General features: G+C 46.1%; 2 protein-coding genes and 1 long non-coding RNA gene across 3 annotated transcripts in view; 1 reads left to right on the top strand and 2 right to left on the bottom strand.

Annotated features, from left to right (window-relative positions):
* The first annotated feature begins 1,697 nt into the window (after positions 1-1,697).
* The window catches only part of MCMDC2 (minichromosome maintenance domain containing 2), a 20,283-nt gene continuing 3,582 nt past the window's right edge, over positions 1,698-18,398 (top strand). Inside the window, exons 1-14 of the mRNA XM_072328745.1 lie at positions 1,698-1,797; positions 1,889-2,019; positions 2,115-2,174; positions 2,506-2,701; positions 3,075-3,197; positions 3,385-3,492; positions 4,333-4,461; positions 4,885-5,116; positions 5,641-5,846; positions 6,277-6,443; positions 6,790-6,966; positions 7,811-7,953; positions 8,353-8,462; positions 8,966-9,146. Of these exons, the coding sequence (XP_072184846.1) occupies positions 1,698-1,797; positions 1,889-2,019; positions 2,115-2,174; positions 2,506-2,701; positions 3,075-3,197; positions 3,385-3,492; positions 4,333-4,461; positions 4,885-5,116; positions 5,641-5,846; positions 6,277-6,443; positions 6,790-6,966; positions 7,811-7,953; positions 8,353-8,462; positions 8,966-9,132 (2,049 nt within the window). The 3' untranslated portion in view covers positions 9,133-9,146. The remainder of the gene's footprint in view (positions 1,798-1,888; positions 2,020-2,114; positions 2,175-2,505; positions 2,702-3,074; positions 3,198-3,384; positions 3,493-4,332; positions 4,462-4,884; positions 5,117-5,640; positions 5,847-6,276; positions 6,444-6,789; positions 6,967-7,810; positions 7,954-8,352; positions 8,463-8,965; positions 9,147-18,398) is intronic.
* Positions 6,571-12,989, bottom strand: LOC140248213 (uncharacterized). Its single transcript, XR_011902810.1, has 5 exons — positions 12,912-12,989; positions 11,604-11,713; positions 10,877-10,955; positions 10,133-10,325; positions 6,571-9,030 (listed from the first exon to the last, which is right to left on the bottom strand). It is a non-coding gene; the product is annotated as an uncharacterized lncRNA (long non-coding RNA).
* TCF24 (transcription factor 24) lies at positions 14,196-17,795 on the bottom strand. Its single transcript, XM_072329727.1, is given in 4 exon segments — positions 14,196-14,434; positions 16,199-16,602; positions 17,655-17,774; positions 17,777-17,795. Coding segments are annotated over 4 exon segments (657 nt in total). The 3' UTR covers positions 14,196-14,320.

The following is an 18,398-nucleotide window of genomic DNA, read 5'->3' as shown; positions in this document are numbered from 1 at the left end:
CCATACGTCTCACAGTAAGATGGTGAAAGTGGGGCGGGTCCTTCACAGAACGCTGAGTTGAGAAGTAAAATCTCTAATGGTGATAAATTCGAGGCAGGAGAAGAGCCTACGAGGGAACCGCGGCGGTATTCCCTTCCTGTTGTGGCAGGTGCTTGTGGAGGGGAGCTGACATCTGTGACGGAAGGAGGAGCGTTAGGACTGACCGAGCGGGGCCGCCTTTCCCCTCACGACGCGGCGGGACTGCTGCGGGGCCGCCTGGTGCTGCCGCGGAACTGCCCGAGCCCGGCGGCGAAGGCGGCAGAGCTTTGGGGTGCGGCGAAGGGAAGCCCTGCCTGGGGGATATTTGGGGCCGAGAGGGTGGGGAGGGCGTGATGAAGAGGCGGCTGGGAGCGATGGAGGTGGTGTGGGGCGCGGTGCCGTGAGGCAGCGGAGTGCGGCTGTGGGGCTCCTGTGGTGTGAGTGGCTGCACTTGGCGCCGTCAAACTCAGCGGCAGCGTGTGGAGAACACCGTGAGCGTGGGCTGTCCTGCTGTGCTTCGTGTCTGTGCTTTGTGGCACCACAGCACGACGCTGAGTGACCTCAGGGAGGTGGGGGGAAGGAGAGGCCGTGTTCAGCTGGACTTTATTCTCTTCTTGTAGAAGACTTGAAGGGATGGGAAGGTAATTGCATGGGATTAATCCCAAAGAAACTGAAAAATAAACCCTAACGTAAATTCTCCTTCAATCTGTGCATAAAACGTGACACTTCAGGCCGGCAGAACACATCTACCAGCCCACCCGCAGCATACAGCTCTTGAGAAGACATTCTCTGCTGCTGCCATACAGGTGCACCTCAGGTACCCTGTTCTCTCCCAGGTCTGTCCTCTCAAACCAGCTTCTGTGACCTCCTGTCATGAGTCATCCATAAACAAAGAGCTTTACTTTCTCTTCAGCTTCTTAATGCTGTGTTTTGTCCTATACCAGGTAGCTACATCTGTGTTTGGAGGTTTGAGTGTTGTTTCGTGCTGGTTACCTACAGAAAAGACAGATGATAATTTGTAAAATAAAGCGTGTGTGACAGTTAAAACACCACAGAATCAAGGAATCCTTAGAGGTGGAAGGGACCTTTAAAGGTCATCCAGTCCAACTCCCTTGCAATGAACGTTGGATGTGTGTATACAGAATGCCACGTTTTGGCCTTAGTAGTTCTCCCTCTAAATTCATAAGAGAAGTTCTGAGATTTTACTCTGAAAATGCAGATACGTGAATGGTATGCAATAAAAACAACGCTGAAGAGTATGGTCACCTTCCAGACCGACTCTGATCTTGAAAGTTTTACCTACAGGAATCTGTGTATATTGATGTTTGCAAGATCTACACCTTAAATGGGTGCTACAGGAGGTGACAGCAAACTGGGAAAGCATAATTTAAGTAATAAATGATTCCTCAGTTTCAGGTTTTCAACAACTATGACAGCCTTCATAGCTATATATATATATATATATATACACGTCTTTACCTCCAATGTTTGAGGGGGGCTATGTACTGCCTTTAATTTGACGCATCAGGGATTGGGCAGTGAAATAACTCAGTAATGAGAAGAATAGTAGAGCATTTTAGGAATTTAACTATTATTATTGTGACGTGGCCAGTTCTGACCTAATTCTTTACAGCTTATTCCAGAATTCTCCCTAAGAGTCCAAAGATCTTTTTTGGAAGATGTACAAAGAAATACAGAAAATGAAGGAAATTACCCTTGTTTACCTTGACAGAAGTGGTGGACTTGAGAAATTTGTGCAAGACTGCAAAAAATACAACGGTATGGCACATTCAGTGGATGCTTTGTTAACAGTGCTGAGTATTGTTAAGCAAACCTCTGTCATTTTTTAAGGCAATTTTTGCTCCTGCAGACTCAAAACAGAGCTATGCTGTATATCGATTCGTTATCTCAGTAAACCCTTCTGATGTTGCTGAATTGGATGCAACTCTTGGAAACTACGTTCTTCATAAGCCCATGAAAGCTGCGGGGATTTTTCAGTCAGTAAGTTTATATCTGTGGTCGGGGCTGACAAAAATAATCCTTTTCTATTTTAAGTAGATTTTCCTTTCTAAAGTGAAGTTATTTTCCAATTGCAGGTATGTTTCGTAGCTATTAAGACATTGTCATTAATCGAACAATTACAGACGGAGGCCCAAGTGAGTCCACGTTGTTTCCCCAGCTAGATCTTAAATCTTTTAAGTCTGGTGAAGTATTAGCAAAGATTATTCCCTGCATTGTTTTTTCAGCCTTTATTTTCCCTTTGGTTGTAGTATCCTTTGTACTTAGAATAAGTGCAAGTCTCACCTCAACGCAACGGATTGCATTGTTTTTCCACTTGATATGTTTCTCATCGCTTTCTTTTTTTCCCCTAAAAGCTATTGATACTCCATGTTGCATTTTTTGTGTAAGTAAACTGAACTTATAAGCAGCAATCTGAAATAAATGTATACTAATTGAATATATTCATGTCGCCGTGTCTCCTGTTAGATAAGCATACTGCTGAAACCAACACATTTGCCACCGTTACCGAGTTACGTTCTCAGCCTTTCTGCATTTCCATTTAATTACACATCTAAGAGATTTTATACGTCTGAAGGAATAGCGATTGCAATGGGAACCGTCACAAAATACACCCAAGGAGCAAGATTTCTTTGCACTGGGGAAACCTGCCCATACTCTGAAGGTAGTAGAAGAAGAAATTAATGCTCTTACATACAACTGTAGAATCACCAAGGTTGGAAAAGACATCCAAGATCATCGCGTCCAACCATCCACATACTGCTGTGTTTCCCCACTAAACCACGTACAACGTCTAAACATCTCCTGATCGCGCCCTGCGTGCGCGGTGGGGACTGATCGATGGGGCATGGCGCCATCTGGCGGCCAATGTGCGCCAGTGGCAGCGGGCTCTGCTGGAGGAACGCGCTTCTGACTTCGGAATTTCTCTGCCCAGTTTTTAATTACTTCTGCGCTCAGTGTGGAACGCAGAATGAAGGCCGCGCTCTCACTATAAACCTTTACTTAAGGTTTTTATGTTTTTTTTCTTTCTTTTTCAGGCTTTATGTACATAAGGGTTCATGTGCCCGGAGCTACAGAGTCTGCCACAGTGAGGAATGATTTTGTGTGCAGTTTGTGTTCTTCACCACTGCAGGAAGATATGAAATTCAGAGTACTTGGTGGTAGGGACTGCGTAGTTTTATTTCTCGGTCTGTTATTCTCCTACTTCTGGTACACAGGACATAAACAAAATGGCCGTGGGGATAACAGCCCCAAAAGATAACAGTCACCCTAGAGGGAACAAAAAGAAAAAAGCTTACTCCTTGGTTTTCAGGACAACTAACCTTTTCCTTGCCTTTACTTTGAAAGATAAACAGATAGTTGAAATGATCGATGCCAAAGCTCTTAATGCTTTAAAAGGATATTCCGACCATAAATCACGTTTCAGGATTCAGACTTTTACGGTTTTCTTGAGAGGTACGTTGAGTTTCAATTCTAAGATTTGCTAAACATGTTTTAGAAGCGAGTTGTAACAATTACTTGCATTTTTCTTGCAGGTCCATTTCTTTGGATAAACAGATAGAAGTCACGATAATTTATATTGAGGTTCTTTAATAAAATTAGGGGGCTGGGGGTGTAGTTAGTCACCTGCCTGATGCAGGCACAAGTAGTTGCAGAGAATAATATATAGCCAAACTGTGGTGTTCAGTTCTATGTCTTCATTTAAGCAAGATCCCCTGGCCAGCTCTGCTGCATTACACTCTAATTGAAGCGTGTTTTTTCCTCCTTTCTGCTTCCTTTGGCCACGCTGTTTTGCATCCATTTCATGTGTTTTTTGACATCCTTCCTCAATCTAGCTGGTTTCCGCATTCAATCAGGATTTTTGGCTTCTACTACCACCGCTTTCCACTGGAAGCATTAAATGATTTCTAAGTGAATATCCAACTGAATCTGTGCGTGTGCGTGTTTTCTGTCATGCTTATAGGACGGTAACGGTGGAACCACAAGCTTTGGGATATACTTGCAAACAACTGTCCGTTTTCTTTTCAGTGCAGAACTAAGTGAATCGCCCGTTTTCTTTGTCAGGCATTTATTTCTCCTCACCCATTATGCCTTCCTCACTTCTTGCACTACTTATTTTGAATTGTGTGCTTCATTCGATCCCACTCCACAGCGGTAGACCTGGAATCCAACGGTTGTTTTCTGCAACTAAGTGTGACAAATGAAACAGTTTAGAAAAGTTTCCTGACCGTGTCTTAAACGTTTATTAGTTAAAACATCTTCAGATCTTCCCCATGTTTTGTTTTCCATTTCCAGATGAACTGGCCAATAGAATGACAATAGGAAACCACTACAAGATTATCGGGATTCCAGCTTGTGTACAAAATGGCCCACAAGCCACAGCGTGCATAGAAGCCAGCAGCGTACAGCTCTGTAGACCAAATGGTAAGGAAGTTCCCTTTAGAACTGGCTTAAAAGTTTGAAAAGCATTTTTTTGTGCAAAACCTTGAGAACTTTTTATTATCTAGAAGCCTGGACTGCAAACCTACTGTGGGACCTTCCTCTTACAGTCTGAGATGGGTTCAGTCAGCTGAGAGCATCTTTTCCCCACTTCTCTTTCCATGCCTTGGGAAATGACGTAACAGTTTACTGCAGTTCTTCAGCTTCCCCTTTCCAACTTCCCTTGTCACTTGTAAGCTACTTGGGAATCATACATGAAACTGACCTGATATTTTAGTTCCCTATCCCTTTCTTATCCCAATGATTTTTAGTAGACTGTCTGTACCCTCAGAGCAGTAAATGGCAATTTATTCTAATGTATCTGCACTGTTCTATTAAGTGCTTGTTAATCTGTTTTGTTTCAATTAGGTCCTTCTTTTATCGGTGAAAATTTCAAGTATCTGCTCTCGCTGACCTCAAGTTCATGCTGGAGGTTTACAGCCATGCTTGCCAATATCTTTGCTTCTCAAGTTGTTCCACCAGGCACTTACAATACTCTTAAACTGGCAATATTACTGAGTCTAGTCCAGACGTGTGAAATAGAAAATGCAGATTACCTCGATCTTCTGGTTGTGACAAGTGACACTCTAATAACTGATAGGTAAGGACATTCCTTAATTCTTACTTTTCCTTTTTTCCTCCTGAGCTCCCACAAAGGTGTCCTTAAAAGAGTTGCCAGCTCCATTCTGTTCCAGTGTTCATAAGGACAGCTGCCCAGGGGATCCCAGTTCCTTAAGTAGCTGGAGGTTCACTCTCCTAAAGTTCAAAGAATTATGAATCCCCTGCCTTCCTCTGGAACAGGAATAGGCATTAATGGTGTGGGGTCACATTAGGAGACTTCTTTGATTTCCTAGGTGTTACTTCTGTTGCAAGCTGTGATTTGCCTTGTGATAAAACCATCAGAAATATAGCCCCCCCCGGGGAGAACGCTTAGACTTCTGCATTTGTATTGAAGTGTGCTTTACACATTTAGTCTTGACAGTGGTTTTATTTCAAGTTTGTTGTTGTTTATAGGTAGATTTTGATATATTTAACTGTCATTATGAAGTGCTAAGAACAGTATTAATTTAGAAAAACTGAGCAGTGATTTGACAGTTTCTGACTGGCACTTATTTATTCCTCTAGGCTTCTGAATTACAGTTTATGTCTCCTGCCTCGTGGCATACGACACCCAGCATCCAGTGATGTCTTTCCTTCTGTGTCCAAAGATAAACACGGAACTGGAAGTGCCAGCATTCAAGCTTGCAGTGCCCTGCTGGCTCAGGGCGGTATCTGTTACATAGGAGACTTATCTTCATACAAAAAGGATAAACTTGAACTCCTACAAACAGGTAATTCCACTTCTGCTAACAAATGAGGGGACAGAATGGATGGAATGTAAAACCATAGCTAGGTCTGTGCCTCAGCTTACGGCTCTCTGTAAAAAATCAGCTATTTTTAACAAGTCAGAAAGAAATGAGGTCCAAAATGGCAAACTCCTATAAGCTTGCATTTGCTACGCAGGCTCCCCCCCGGCAAAACAAGGATTACTGTTAGATGGAATGAGAAGTGTGTATTCATCAGGTTTGCAGGATTTGTAATCTAGCCTTTGAAGGATTTAGGCACTCAAACACTCGGTCCTCAGAACTGGTGGTGTGGAAATGCCAAAACGCAATCAAGACAAATTGAGTGAAATACAACAATGACTCTTTTCAGCTTGGAATTAGAATTTGTAGTTAAACCACATCAGTTACATGACTGACATGTTTTGTCCTGTCCTAGTGCTAGAGAGCAGGACGACAACGCTGTTCATTCCCGGGAAGAAGTATGGAGAAGAGGCTGACCAACAAGTCACCATTTCAGTACAGACCAATTTCTGGTCCTACGTAGATGTGGCTTCTTCCCCAAAGAAACATACAGCAAGGGACAGCTTTTTAATTGGGCAGATGGTAAAGCAATTGACTATTATTTTTGGTTATTGTTATTTCAGCTTGGGAAATAATGAAAACAAACCCGCATTCCTCAGAAAACTACAGCTTAAGTGACTTTAAATCAAATATCTTCTAAGACGAGCCAGCTTTCCCCAAAGTAAATGCCATTTATTTTATTCACAATAGCTTTTGACAACTACTACTGAAACACGATTGTGTTGCTTATATTACAGATAACTTATTACCTATTTTTGCACCATTCCACATATGGATACCAAATATTACAGACTGAAAATAACTGCAATGTTTCTAATAGTCAGAATTCCAAAATGATTTGTTTTCTCTCTCTGGGACTTCTCTTTAGGACTTGAGTTTGATTCCACCTAATCTTTTAGATGTTTTTGGGCTGCTGATACACAGTGAATTTCCTTCATGTCAGCCGTCTTTTCCTGTATTGAATCACGTCCTGCAAAAAGCCATTAATCCTGAAGCCATGCTGTACAGAGTCTCAGAGCAGTTCAGAACACAGGATTATGAAGAGGTAATAAATATTATCTAATACTGTTGCAATGCATTATACTTGGAATCATAGAATGGCCTGGATTGAAAAGGACCACCATCCAGTTTCAACCCCACTGCTACATGCAGGGTCACCACCCACCAGACCAGGCTGCCCAGAGCCACATCCAGCCTGGCCTTGAATGCCTCCAGGGATGGGGCATCCACAACCTCTCTGGGCAACCTGTTCCAGTGCGTCACCACCCTCTGTGTGAAGAACTTCCTCCTGGACATCATACTGTTCCTGGAATCAGAAGGTTCTGTCCTGATACTCTGACAGATTATTTTAAAACCTGTCAACATTCGCCTTGTACTTCTGCCCCCTGCCATATTCCCACCAGCACTAAGAGGATCATCAGGAAACTTAGCTTCAGCTCTGTGAGTTGGCATAATAAATTCAGCGTCACCTACCTTCTGAAGAGCATACTGGGTCAACATTTCTATGAGAACAGACCTGCAATACTCGCTTTTGACAAGAATAATTTGCAGTCAGTCATAAAACTTAGTATGAAATATTAGAATTAGTAGTCATCTATTATTAGATCTGGAGGTCGGTGGCCCTGCCTGGAGCAGGGGGACTGGAGCTTGATAATCCTTGAAGTCCCTTCCAACCCAAGCCATTCAGTGACTCTATGAATAGCATCTCTATCAGCCCAGTATCTAAAATCCACCCTTATGCATGGCTCAACGCTGACAAGCTGTTTCACAAAAATTGATGGCAAAACACAGTTCTACCCCTATTACTATGCTGGTGTGCTAAAAGGTTTTAAAATATATATATATTATTTTCCACAGTTAAATGTTGAAAATCTCTACCTTCTCTCTAGTTCATTTTGTTGGCTAAGAATCTTCACGTCCAGCTGAGTTCTGAAGCAGAAAACCTCATTCAGGGCTACTATCTCGCAAGCCGTAGAGTGAGGACAGATTCTGCACATGGATCAAAGTTATCAGCGTCTGCACTAAAAGTCCTGTATGTCCAGCGCTCATACAAACACACCTCAGTTTCCAATGGAAATTGTGCTAACCAGCTCTGTTTATTAAGTAGAAATCTAGACATCATTTATACTCGCTTTCCCAAACTTAAAAGAGTATCTTATCATTTGTGAATACCACTTTATTGGAATGGTTTGGATAAAAGAGCTATTTAAAGCACTTAAATAAATGGTTTTCAGTCTTTTCTTTCATTAAAGCTGTCTAGAGAAATAAAAATGGGGTTTACATTTTCATAGCTTTCTTTTACATAAGCTTTTGTTGAAGCGATTAGTGCAGTGTGAACTCCTGATTTATTGAAGTGCTTGCAACACAGAAACATGCCATGTCTTCCTTTTGCAGTTTGAGTATCTCTCACGTGCTTACATTCATCTCTTAGGATTTCGCTGTCCAAAGCTCACACTAAACTAAGCTTGAGGAAGAAAGTCCTTGTGGAAGATGCGCTGATTGCCATCCTGTTGTTTGAATCATCTCTTACCCTAAAACACGGTAAGTCAGTCTTTGGTCTTGAATGCACTGTTTTCATGGTTTGCCAGTTTGAAAAACTTGATCTTAAGTCAATTGCGACAACAGAGATATTTCATTGCAAGTGAAAGCTTCCACTGTTGAGAGCTGAGATCAGAAGGAAGTCTTTCAGTTGACTTTCCAGTGTTGGGCCTCAGCGCTGTACATAACGAGGCCCCAAACAGCACCAAGTCCTTATGACAGCACATTGGATACATCACTCCTCTGCAGCTTCAGCATCAGTCCAGGCTAAACCATAGACAGAAATCTTTCCCTGAAGAAAGAAATGTTTTCTTTCTCATGTCACATTGGTTCACACACAAATCTGGCAGTGATGGAATCACAGTGTAATACAGAAGTGCTAACTTACAACACTGAATTCCTCAGGAATCTATGCAACAGCTTTTTTTTCCTCTCCACTCCTTAGAAATACTGGCCAAAGGTTGCCAAGCCTTCCTCGGATCTGAACCCATTTCTTCTTTGCTTAGGCAAGTCTGCGTTGTGCATAGAACCAAACGCGGTGTTTCCATTTGACCTCAGTGACGAAGACAGCCTGCAACAGAGAGATATTTACCTACTGCAGTGCCACCATCAGCTGCTTCAGTTTATTGGCGCATATGGCCCAGGGACTTACATTAGCACTAATGAAGAATGAAATCTCTGCCCTGAGTGAGTCTAAAGCTTCTACTTTAGCATTCTGGGACTGCAGTTACAGAGTAGATGTCTGTTTTCAGTGATATTCTGCAAAGAAAAAGCACAGCTGATAGGATTTAGCTCAAGTTTCCTGGCAACACTGCAGAAAGGCGGAAGTGATGTCTCCACCCTGGAAGGCCGTCACTTCAGAAGAAAGCCAGAACCTGAACTTCTGTTCCCAGCTACCACTATCGTTTAACTGGGTGAACAGAGACAAGTTTTAACAGGATAACTAACATTTAAGCCAAGAATGCAGAATATTGTATTTCATTTCAACTATCATCTGTGCTTTTTCCTGTTGCTTCTTTTTAACTGCATTATCCAGCAAGGGATAGTTTAAAAACACTACAAAGTTCAGCAGTGATGTAAGAGAACTTCAAGTTATTCATGTTCTATAAATGTAAAGATCGCTATCACCATACCGCTTCCTGCCTTATGTCTTAGTTTTACATTCCAGCACCATCACATTAGCACAGGATGCAGGTATGCTCCTGCAATCCACCCACCAGGGAGGAGGCAGCTCCAGGAGTTCCAGTCTAATCTGCCTCATTGCCAAAATGAGTGTATAGACCAATACAGTGGACAGGCACCTCTAACTTGGGACTTTTACTTGGTCTTCCCAGCAAAGTGTATGGACTTCTACTCAAAGATGAATAAACTGAAGCAATACTGAAGGCTTGCTGCGACTTCTGCACAGGTCATGCGGCAACATCACGGTGCTACCATTTACACAGCCTTAACCAAACACTACAGCCATTGGGAAGACAAATCCAGGATTTTATTTATACAAACACTGCATTGAAAATGAGCAGAACAGCTTCCACTATTACCATAAGCACTAATGTAGGCAAGAAAACAAGTTCTCCTGTGTGTTTTGATCCTGTAATCAAAATCTGACTGCACTAAAAGATTCAGACTGAGTTCTAACAGCATCTGAGGGGCTACTTCTCAGTCACACTCACCTGAGCTTCATTCAGGCATTATTTGCATCTCCATCTAAAGTCTTCACTCCATCTTACTCAACTGCTTCCTTTCAGCGCGGTATTAAAAGTCACCCAGAGCTCATTTGACTCAAGCAGTGCTTCTGGGAAGCAGGAAGGGCCAGGAAAGCATTTCCAAGTGCATTAGAAAGCCACGTTTCTCACTGTTCTCAACCTGGAAAAAAAAAAAAAACCAGAAACAAAAGCATTTCAAATGTAGTCAGTTTTCTATAAGCTTAATCTCATATGGAATCATACGACGTTGCTAACCGTACTGGCACTTCAGATTTCAGGTTACACATCAACAACCAGTCAGATGGGTAAACGGCAGTGATATCATCCTTATGCCAGTAAAGCCATTTTCGTAACACTTATCAGAAATAACTCTGAAGAGAATTCTATTTAAGCCATAGTAAAGAATGTATATATCCTTCAAAGAACAATATGCAGCAAGAAGAGCCCAACTTTTTATTCTTGCCTCCCCCCAGCTTTACCTACATGATGCTTTAAGCAAAAATGTTAATTCTTGTAAGAGTACCACAGGTAAGAACTGCAAAGTCAGGCAGCAGTCTAAAGGCATCCGTAAGTAACAGGCCACATCTTCAGCCAGTGTAAGCTGGCACAACTGCATGCAGCAGCAAACGTGGCTAGCACAGCTCTCCATAAGCTAGCAAACAGCTTACTGGAGCCTCAGCACTGCGGCATCGCAGCAGAAAAACAACTTACCTTCTTATGCACCCACGCTTCTGGCATTCAGCAGTCTGCTGTTGGCCTGAAGTCAGCAGATAAAGTCATCTGGTCACATCTTAGAGAGAACAGAATGAATCAAATCAGAGATGAAAACTTTTTCCAGTCTGATTTGCCACCCGCTAACGAGCTGGCACATCAGATACGCTGTTACTCATCACAAAACTCAGCTGGGTAAACGGCAAAGAGTCGCAATCATCACGATGCCAGCAGACAGGTTCCCACCTGCCCTAAGACTGAGCTATTTGTCCCAGGCACTAAGTGCAAGGGGATTAATGAAGCTGGCCTCCAGAAACGTCAGTTCTCTACTGTCATGGGATTCAAGTTCAAAGGACAAAAGGCCGGGTTGTAAGGGCTATGGTTGTGAATTTCAAAATGGATAAAACCTCACCATCCGAGATTCATGGCAGCAGTACGTGGTAAGGCAAACTGAGCTGCCTAAGAGACAAATGGAGTCACTACGTATGTAAAAAGCTTAGTAGTAAGAAGTCAGTCAGTAATTCAAAATGCATTGACTAGGCTGTGCTAACTGAGAAACACTGTCTGGGACAGCTTAAGACTGGACCCTTCATGCAGATGGTCGTATATCTTGTCCCATCAGTAAGACCATCTACGAGCCTTAAACAGCTGCAGAAATCTATAGGCAGATTTCAGGAGATGGCTTTGGATGGTTTCCTCACCACTACGTACAGTGAGAGATACTTACTTCGGTCAGAATTCATGTGACATCTTCCTGCTTGCAAGGCAACAGCACAGAGCCCAGCCTGCAGATTCCTGAAGCCAGAAACCAGCTCATCTCCTAATTGCTTTTGTTGGCTGAAACAAGGAAGAGAAGAAAGGTTTTATTCTCCAGAGCATTCTATTGCTGGGCTTCGAGCACAATATGTCAGCATTTCCTTGGGGAAAGCAAGCCAGTTAAAAAATATATCAAATGAGGTTACTGCTGGCTTCACCATGACCCGGGGAATAAAGCTGAGAGCATCAGCTGAAATTGGGGCTAAAGAGATTGTGTGCCACCAACAGAAGAGATCCAGAATGAAGAATGACGGACTGTAGGGGTAGGCTGCTCCTAATGAACAGCCACCCCCACACAGAGGAGTATCCCAGCAGGGTGCAGCAGATAAGGAAGCCCTTTGTGGGTTGTGCTCTGCAGCACTGGCTGATGGGTCTCCCTACAGGCTGAACAGGTCAGCCCCTGCGCTATGACCCCGGCACAGCACTGCCACTGACACACCTGGGGCTGCCCCGACACTTTGGGTTCTGTGCCTGCTGTGCAAGAAGGGCACGCTCAGGGTCACGGTGCAGAACCAGCCACATCCCCCTCGGGAAAAACAGTAATAATTTATCTTCAGAATTAAGACGTGCACTTGCCAAACAAAGCGGCTTATCAGCAAAACCACGTATTTTCAGGTCCTCACTTGTCACTAGTTCAGAGGCCTGATGAGCAGCCTGTGAGGCAGTCAGTAACATAATGAGATCCACTTTGAGCCCACAGGACACACACGCATTGCTGAAAGCCCTCCCAGCCCTGCACTGCTCCGCACCGAGGTGAGCCCGCTGACAGCCATCAGCGCCTCTGGCGACCAAAGCGAAGGCTGATAGCACTCGCTCATCCCTCAAACGATGCTTTAAGCTTCATAAACGCGGCCAGCAATTACTGCTTTCAGTTTACAGATCGGATCCACTGAACTGCCAGCGCTGCGCTGCTCGAATTAAACTGCTGGTGACATAACCTGAAACAGCCCCAGAAACGACTCTGCCTTAAAGCATCAAGCACGAAGATTGACGTGAGCTGCAAGGCAGCAGCAGCCCGCCAAAGCCCGCTGCAACCACGCGAGGCCGGCGCCGTGCCCCGCGCTGCCGCACCAGCACGGAGCCGCCCGGCCGGCCGCCACGCCGCCCTCAGTAGCCCCCGGCCCCCACGGGACGGAGAGCAGCTCCGCACACCGCCGCCGCCGCAGCACCGACCCGCGGCCCAGCCCCGTCCGCAGGGCGCAGCGCTGCCGCCGCTCACCAGCACGGAGCTCCGCACGCGCCGCCTCAGGAAAGGACAACATGGCCGCGCGCTGCCCTTAAATAGGGCGCGCGCCGCGGGGCGGGGCGGGAAAGGCGCGCGGGCCGGGGGGCGCTCCTGGAGGAGCCGCGCACGCGCAGAAGGTGTGGGCGCTGTGGCGCTGTGGGGACGGTGCGCCGGCCGTAAAGGGAGCCGGGAATGGCGGCGTGTGGGGAGGAGGAGGAGCGGCTGTGGCACCTTATCAGCCTGAAACTTCAACCGTGTTTTGTGCCCTCATCTGTCGCCTTATTCTAAGACTAAAGTGATGAAGAAGCGCTCAGAACAGCCGGCCTAAATGCACGCCTGAAATCAAACAGCCGGAGTTACCCCGATCCTCTGGCAACACTGAGACAACCCCGGGACTTTAGTAGCAGGCTGTCCGCCCTGTGCAGTCACAGACAGGAGCGATACAGAACGTGCGGCTCGACAAACACAGCGTGCCCAGTGAATAATATTTAATGCTGACCTCGAGAACAGCAATATACGAGCAGTTTTACAGAACAGATACATTAGGTGGTATCGGTGCGTTTAGTTTTCAGTATTTCTTGCCTAAATACAGGAATGTAGTGAATGACGTGCTGCGAACAGGCCAGCTCTCAGGGCACATCCAGCTGTGAAGCCCCGGGTGAGAGGAGTGTATCTTGGTGTCTGGAGTAACAGCTGTGGGGTAACACTGAACAGACATGTCACATGCAACACAAGGCTATAGATCAATACAAGCAATACTTCATAAATGGAGCCACATTTCATCTGTAGAGCAGTCTGTGTTTGTTGTATGCGTCTAGATACGTCTCAGCACATCTTTACTTCAAGTGAACGTGCACCCCCGTGTTCAAAGAGCTCCATGCACTTATGACTACCTGCAGGATGCAGGCATGACCTGACTGCTGTCTGTGAGGTTTCTGCTATTGGTTTCACACCACGAGGGAAGCGCACACGTTTCGATGGCTGTTTGCAGCCTCGTTTGCCGTTTGCTTTTCTCCAGAGCCTGCACTGCACTCAGCCAACATGCATTTCCCCGTCTCCTTTTCCTGCCATGTACCTCTCAGCGTCCTGTGCAGAGGCAGATGAGAGCAGCTGTTGTCAGCAGTCTCCCCACCTCTGTTGCCGTGCTGTCCATTGGTGCTGACAGCAGCTGCCTTCTCCTCTTGCCCTGGCTCAGACACCAGCAGTATCCTCAGTGGTGGAAGCCAACGATAAGTGGCATTAAGTTAATGAGGTATGAGAGATCTTTAAGGACCAATTCCTTCTGATCCACAAACAGCATTTCAGGAATTATGGCTTGCTGATGTGATTATATATATTTTTTCAATTTAAATATATATATGATGTAATAAATAATTATTATTTTTTTTTAATGAAAAGGGAGACTATGGTTGTGAATTTGTTGACGCTTCTCCTTGGTTTGTGCTTTCTCCTTGTGCCGAGTGATTCAGAAACTGTCCTGTCGCTCCAATGTACAACCTGGATCGCATCGGCCATTTCTGCAAGAGAAGAACAGGCACCGTGCTGAAACAACCGGGCTCTGAACGCAGCTCTGAGCCAAAAAGCAGAGCTTTGAGTGGTGATGGAGTCGTGATACAAGGAAGTAGGAAATGGACAGTACACTTGGGGAACAAGCTGGCACCTTTTCTCTGAGCAACAAAGACAGCTCTAAAACTGGAAGGGGCCTGTCAAAGCATTAGCGCTGCGGTTAAATCTCAGCCCTTCTATTCAAAGACATAAAGAAGCAGAATGTTCGCTCTTGGAAAGACCCAAAGATCTCATTTGGTATTTTTATTGCAAGCCTGATGTTATGAATTCATCTCTATTAAGGCATCGGAGACATTACCTAACTTGAAGTCATTAACCCTGCTTCCTGTTCAGTGTACACACAACAGCACCTGAAAGTTCTAGTTTCCGTGTTATTTGTATTTACTGTGCTTGACACAGGAATGTTGTTACAGCCCTTATCTGCACCGCTCTTCTCATATCCCGTGCATTTACATTGAAGCATTTGCTGTGGGACGCTTCTGTTCTCGTTCCAACTCAAACATTAATTTACTACCCAAAATATCAGAAAGTTTGGTTCGACTGATAGGATCTCTGGCAAAACTGCAGGTAAATGACACATAAATAGGATTATCAGAAAGAACTGCTGAATGAACCAACTGTTGCTGTATTCCAGTAGCCTGAGAAACGTGCAGCTGGATCATTTAACTGCTTTAATGGCTATTTTTTCTGCCAGCGGTAGTTGGCAGCTGTTGAGAGGAGCTGTGAGACCTGCGTCCCCTCGCCCTGGCCAAGCGAGCTAACTGGAACTAGCGAGAGCTTATGTTGAAATACATCACTGTGGTTATTTAATTTTCCTCTTCAATTATGGCCATTTTCTGATTTATGTCAAGGTTTGGCTTTCCTAATGAGCCTGCTGATCACCCAAGCGGGCTGGGAAGCCTACATTCGCATCGTGCTTTTTACCACGACCGAGAGCGTGAACAAGGAGCTCTGTGTGACTGGGTCACTTCAGAGGAATTAAGGATTACTTCACAAATTAATCACAATTAAATCATTCTGAATTCACCAGCCTCTTAGTGCGCTAATTCACTCCCTTTGACTGGAGCCAAAGCAAACACCTCGCGGCATTTCAGCATCACATCAGTCACTGTGTTTGGAAACGGCTCCCATCCCCAGGTGCTCCCTAACTAACAGGAATCCCCTTTCATGTCCTCTGCATCTCCAGGACTGGTTTCGGATGAAGGCAAGAGGAACAGCGGCGTGTACCAACTACGTGAAGTAAATGTATCTGAAAAGCACTTTCACAGGAGGAATTAACGCATGGCCAGTAATTAATGCCTTATTCCCTATCTTGGAGAAACACTGCAGACGTTGCTGAGCGCTGCCTTGGCCAGGACGGCCGCTGTGGAGCATTTCACATCTCAGTGTTCCCACATTGGTTCTGGAGGGTTTGGTGCAGGTCTGCCAGGCTTCCCATGGACACCGAGCAGATGCAGGCATTTCCCTTCCAAGGATGGAGTCCCACTGCGCTTGGACGTCAGCTATGTCTGATAGTTCTGTGACAAGTCCCTGAAGGAGGGGAAACGCCAGCAACTCTGGGTATTTCCACCAGGCCCGCAGCACCCAGCTGCATGGTTATATGGCTCTGGCAGACTCCACTAAAGCAGTCTTTCTGTGCATGCATCCTAGCCAGGTAAATCGGCCTGCAATCACCAGCTTTGTCTGAATATTTTAACAGCAGTTTGCTGTCCTACCTTGACAGGATGGAGGTACCCATCCCCCCGGAGGGCTCCCAGGGCCTCTCCCGGAGACTCCTCCTCGTCCTGGAGGCTGCGCGTGAGGTGCGCGATGTAGGTGGTGGCCAGGAGGAGCACGTCCAGCTTGGACAGCTTGGTGTCGGGCGGCACGGAGGGCAGCGTCTTCTGCAGCTCCAGGAAGGCATGGCGCAGGGTCTGCACCCGGCTGCGCTCCCGTGCGGCGTTGGCGGCCGCGGGTCGCCCTGGGCCTGTCCCAGCCCGCTGCCCAACTGCAGGGGGTAGGCAGGGGCTGCTGCCGGCAGCTGGAGGTGGCAGCGACTCGGGCTCCGGGCTCAGGGTCTCCTTGCGGGCCTCAGGTAAATGCCTACAGTCCATGGAGGCCTTCCCCAGCGGGGAGGGGCCTGTAAGTGACAAGAGTGTCCATGAGGCTGGCAGCCGTGGCTGAGAGCTTATGATGATGCGTGAGCCTCAGCGCCAGGCCAGAGCCACCCAAGCTCCTCATCACCCCTCACCTAAGGCCCGCTGTGCTCCCACTGCACTCACACTGCACCAAAACATATGAAGTGAACATAGTATTTTCACCACACAGAGTAGGAGATAAAGCACAGAGTCACATTATGTCCTGACTGCTGACATGGATGCCTTCTAGAAGCAGCCCCTGTTGGAAATGCGAGTGCTGCCAGCTCTGGGAAAACTGAGGCTGCTACATATGGGTGTGAGTGACTTTGGGGCTCACTGTATATAAACCAGCTGTTTTACCGCCACACACAGGTACAGAACCTCAACTTTCTGGGTGGTGCTGTGTGGAGCAAGGAGTTGGACTCAGTGGTTCTTATGGGTCCCTTCCAGCTCAGTGTGTGCTGTCATTCGATGATTCTAACTTACAGCCTTAAAAAGACGGACTGTTCTTTTGGCTGGTATTACAGCGAGCACTTTCTGTCAGTCACTCCGAAGTCCCACTTACAACCAAATCACATTAGACTGCCTGTGTTTAAAGAACCTGTTAATTAAATGATTTGGGATGTGAGTCTGCGTATATATTTTCTGCCACCAGTCTCACAGGTAATTGGGGATCCATCTATTGCAGAAAGAAAAGCGTTCTTTGCAGATGTGAAGGGGAACAGAGCCACAGAACACAGCACCCATGTTTTGAAGGGGGAAGTTTGATGGCTCAACAGACTGGTAACAGTGTCTGTAAACCCAGCGTCACTCGGCTTTTTCTGAGCTTGTCCTATCACTTTTGTTTTCTGACTTAAGAATCAGAGCCCTGTAAGCTATATTTCGGCCATCGGGGGGCAAGAGAATCATGCAATCACAACCTTCCCTTGAGCAAAGCTGCAATAACTGCTGAAAAATCTTTCCCAGCTTCCAGAAAAGAAGCTCCCATTCCTTCAGCTCATTCAGTCCCCAGCAATAAACACTCCACCCGTGTTCCCCGCAGTGAGAGCCATACCTGAGGCAGTCGCTCTTATCCAAGTAGAGCTTCCGAGCTTCCTGGGCAGCTCCCGGCTTCCCTGCCTTGCAGATCTCTGTGCTGCCTTGGGCCAGCAGCAAAGGCACCTTATTAAAGCAAAGACAACGGGATTTTAAACATCTAAATACAAAGCGATACACGCGAATGACTGAAGGTCTACGTCTGCAGAAGTTCAACCTTGATGCTGCAAAGCGTTTCAGCCCCACGCTGATGTCCCCAGAAGTCCCAGTGCAAGCACAGCAGCAAGAAAGCCACAGCAATGAGCCAAGCCAACGACTGTGATAATTATTGACTGTGTAAAGTGAAACTCGTGGAAATTACTTGATTCCATCTCCGGTAGCGACACAAACACCTGTGCTGCCACTGCTGAGTCCGTGCGGTCACAAACCAAAGCAGAGCACGGCATTGCTCCCGGCTTCAGCACCCACTGAAATGAAGGAGTCTCCCCCACTAGTGGATAAGCCCGAGTTGCACAAGGATACACACAAACTGGGTTAGCAGTGCTGCTCGATCTGCTAGAACACGCTTAGGGCAGGTTTACATGCAGTTACGTCTCTGCAGTGTTGGTGTGTGACAAACACAGTACGTGTGCGGCAGAGTATGTGACACACAGCACAGAAAGGCGCGTACCCAAACACCTCATCTCCTCATGTGTCCCTCGGAGGCTGCAGCGTGTGCTGCAGGAGCTTCACATCTGCAGGGGACGAAGTGCTGGGCCTGAGG

Source organism: Excalfactoria chinensis, chromosome 2 (assembly GCF_039878825.1).
Source record: "Excalfactoria chinensis isolate bCotChi1 chromosome 2, bCotChi1.hap2, whole genome shotgun sequence".
NCBI lineage: Eukaryota > Metazoa > Chordata > Aves > Galliformes > Phasianidae > Excalfactoria > Excalfactoria chinensis.
This window is presented reverse-complemented; position numbering and strand designations above follow the sequence as displayed.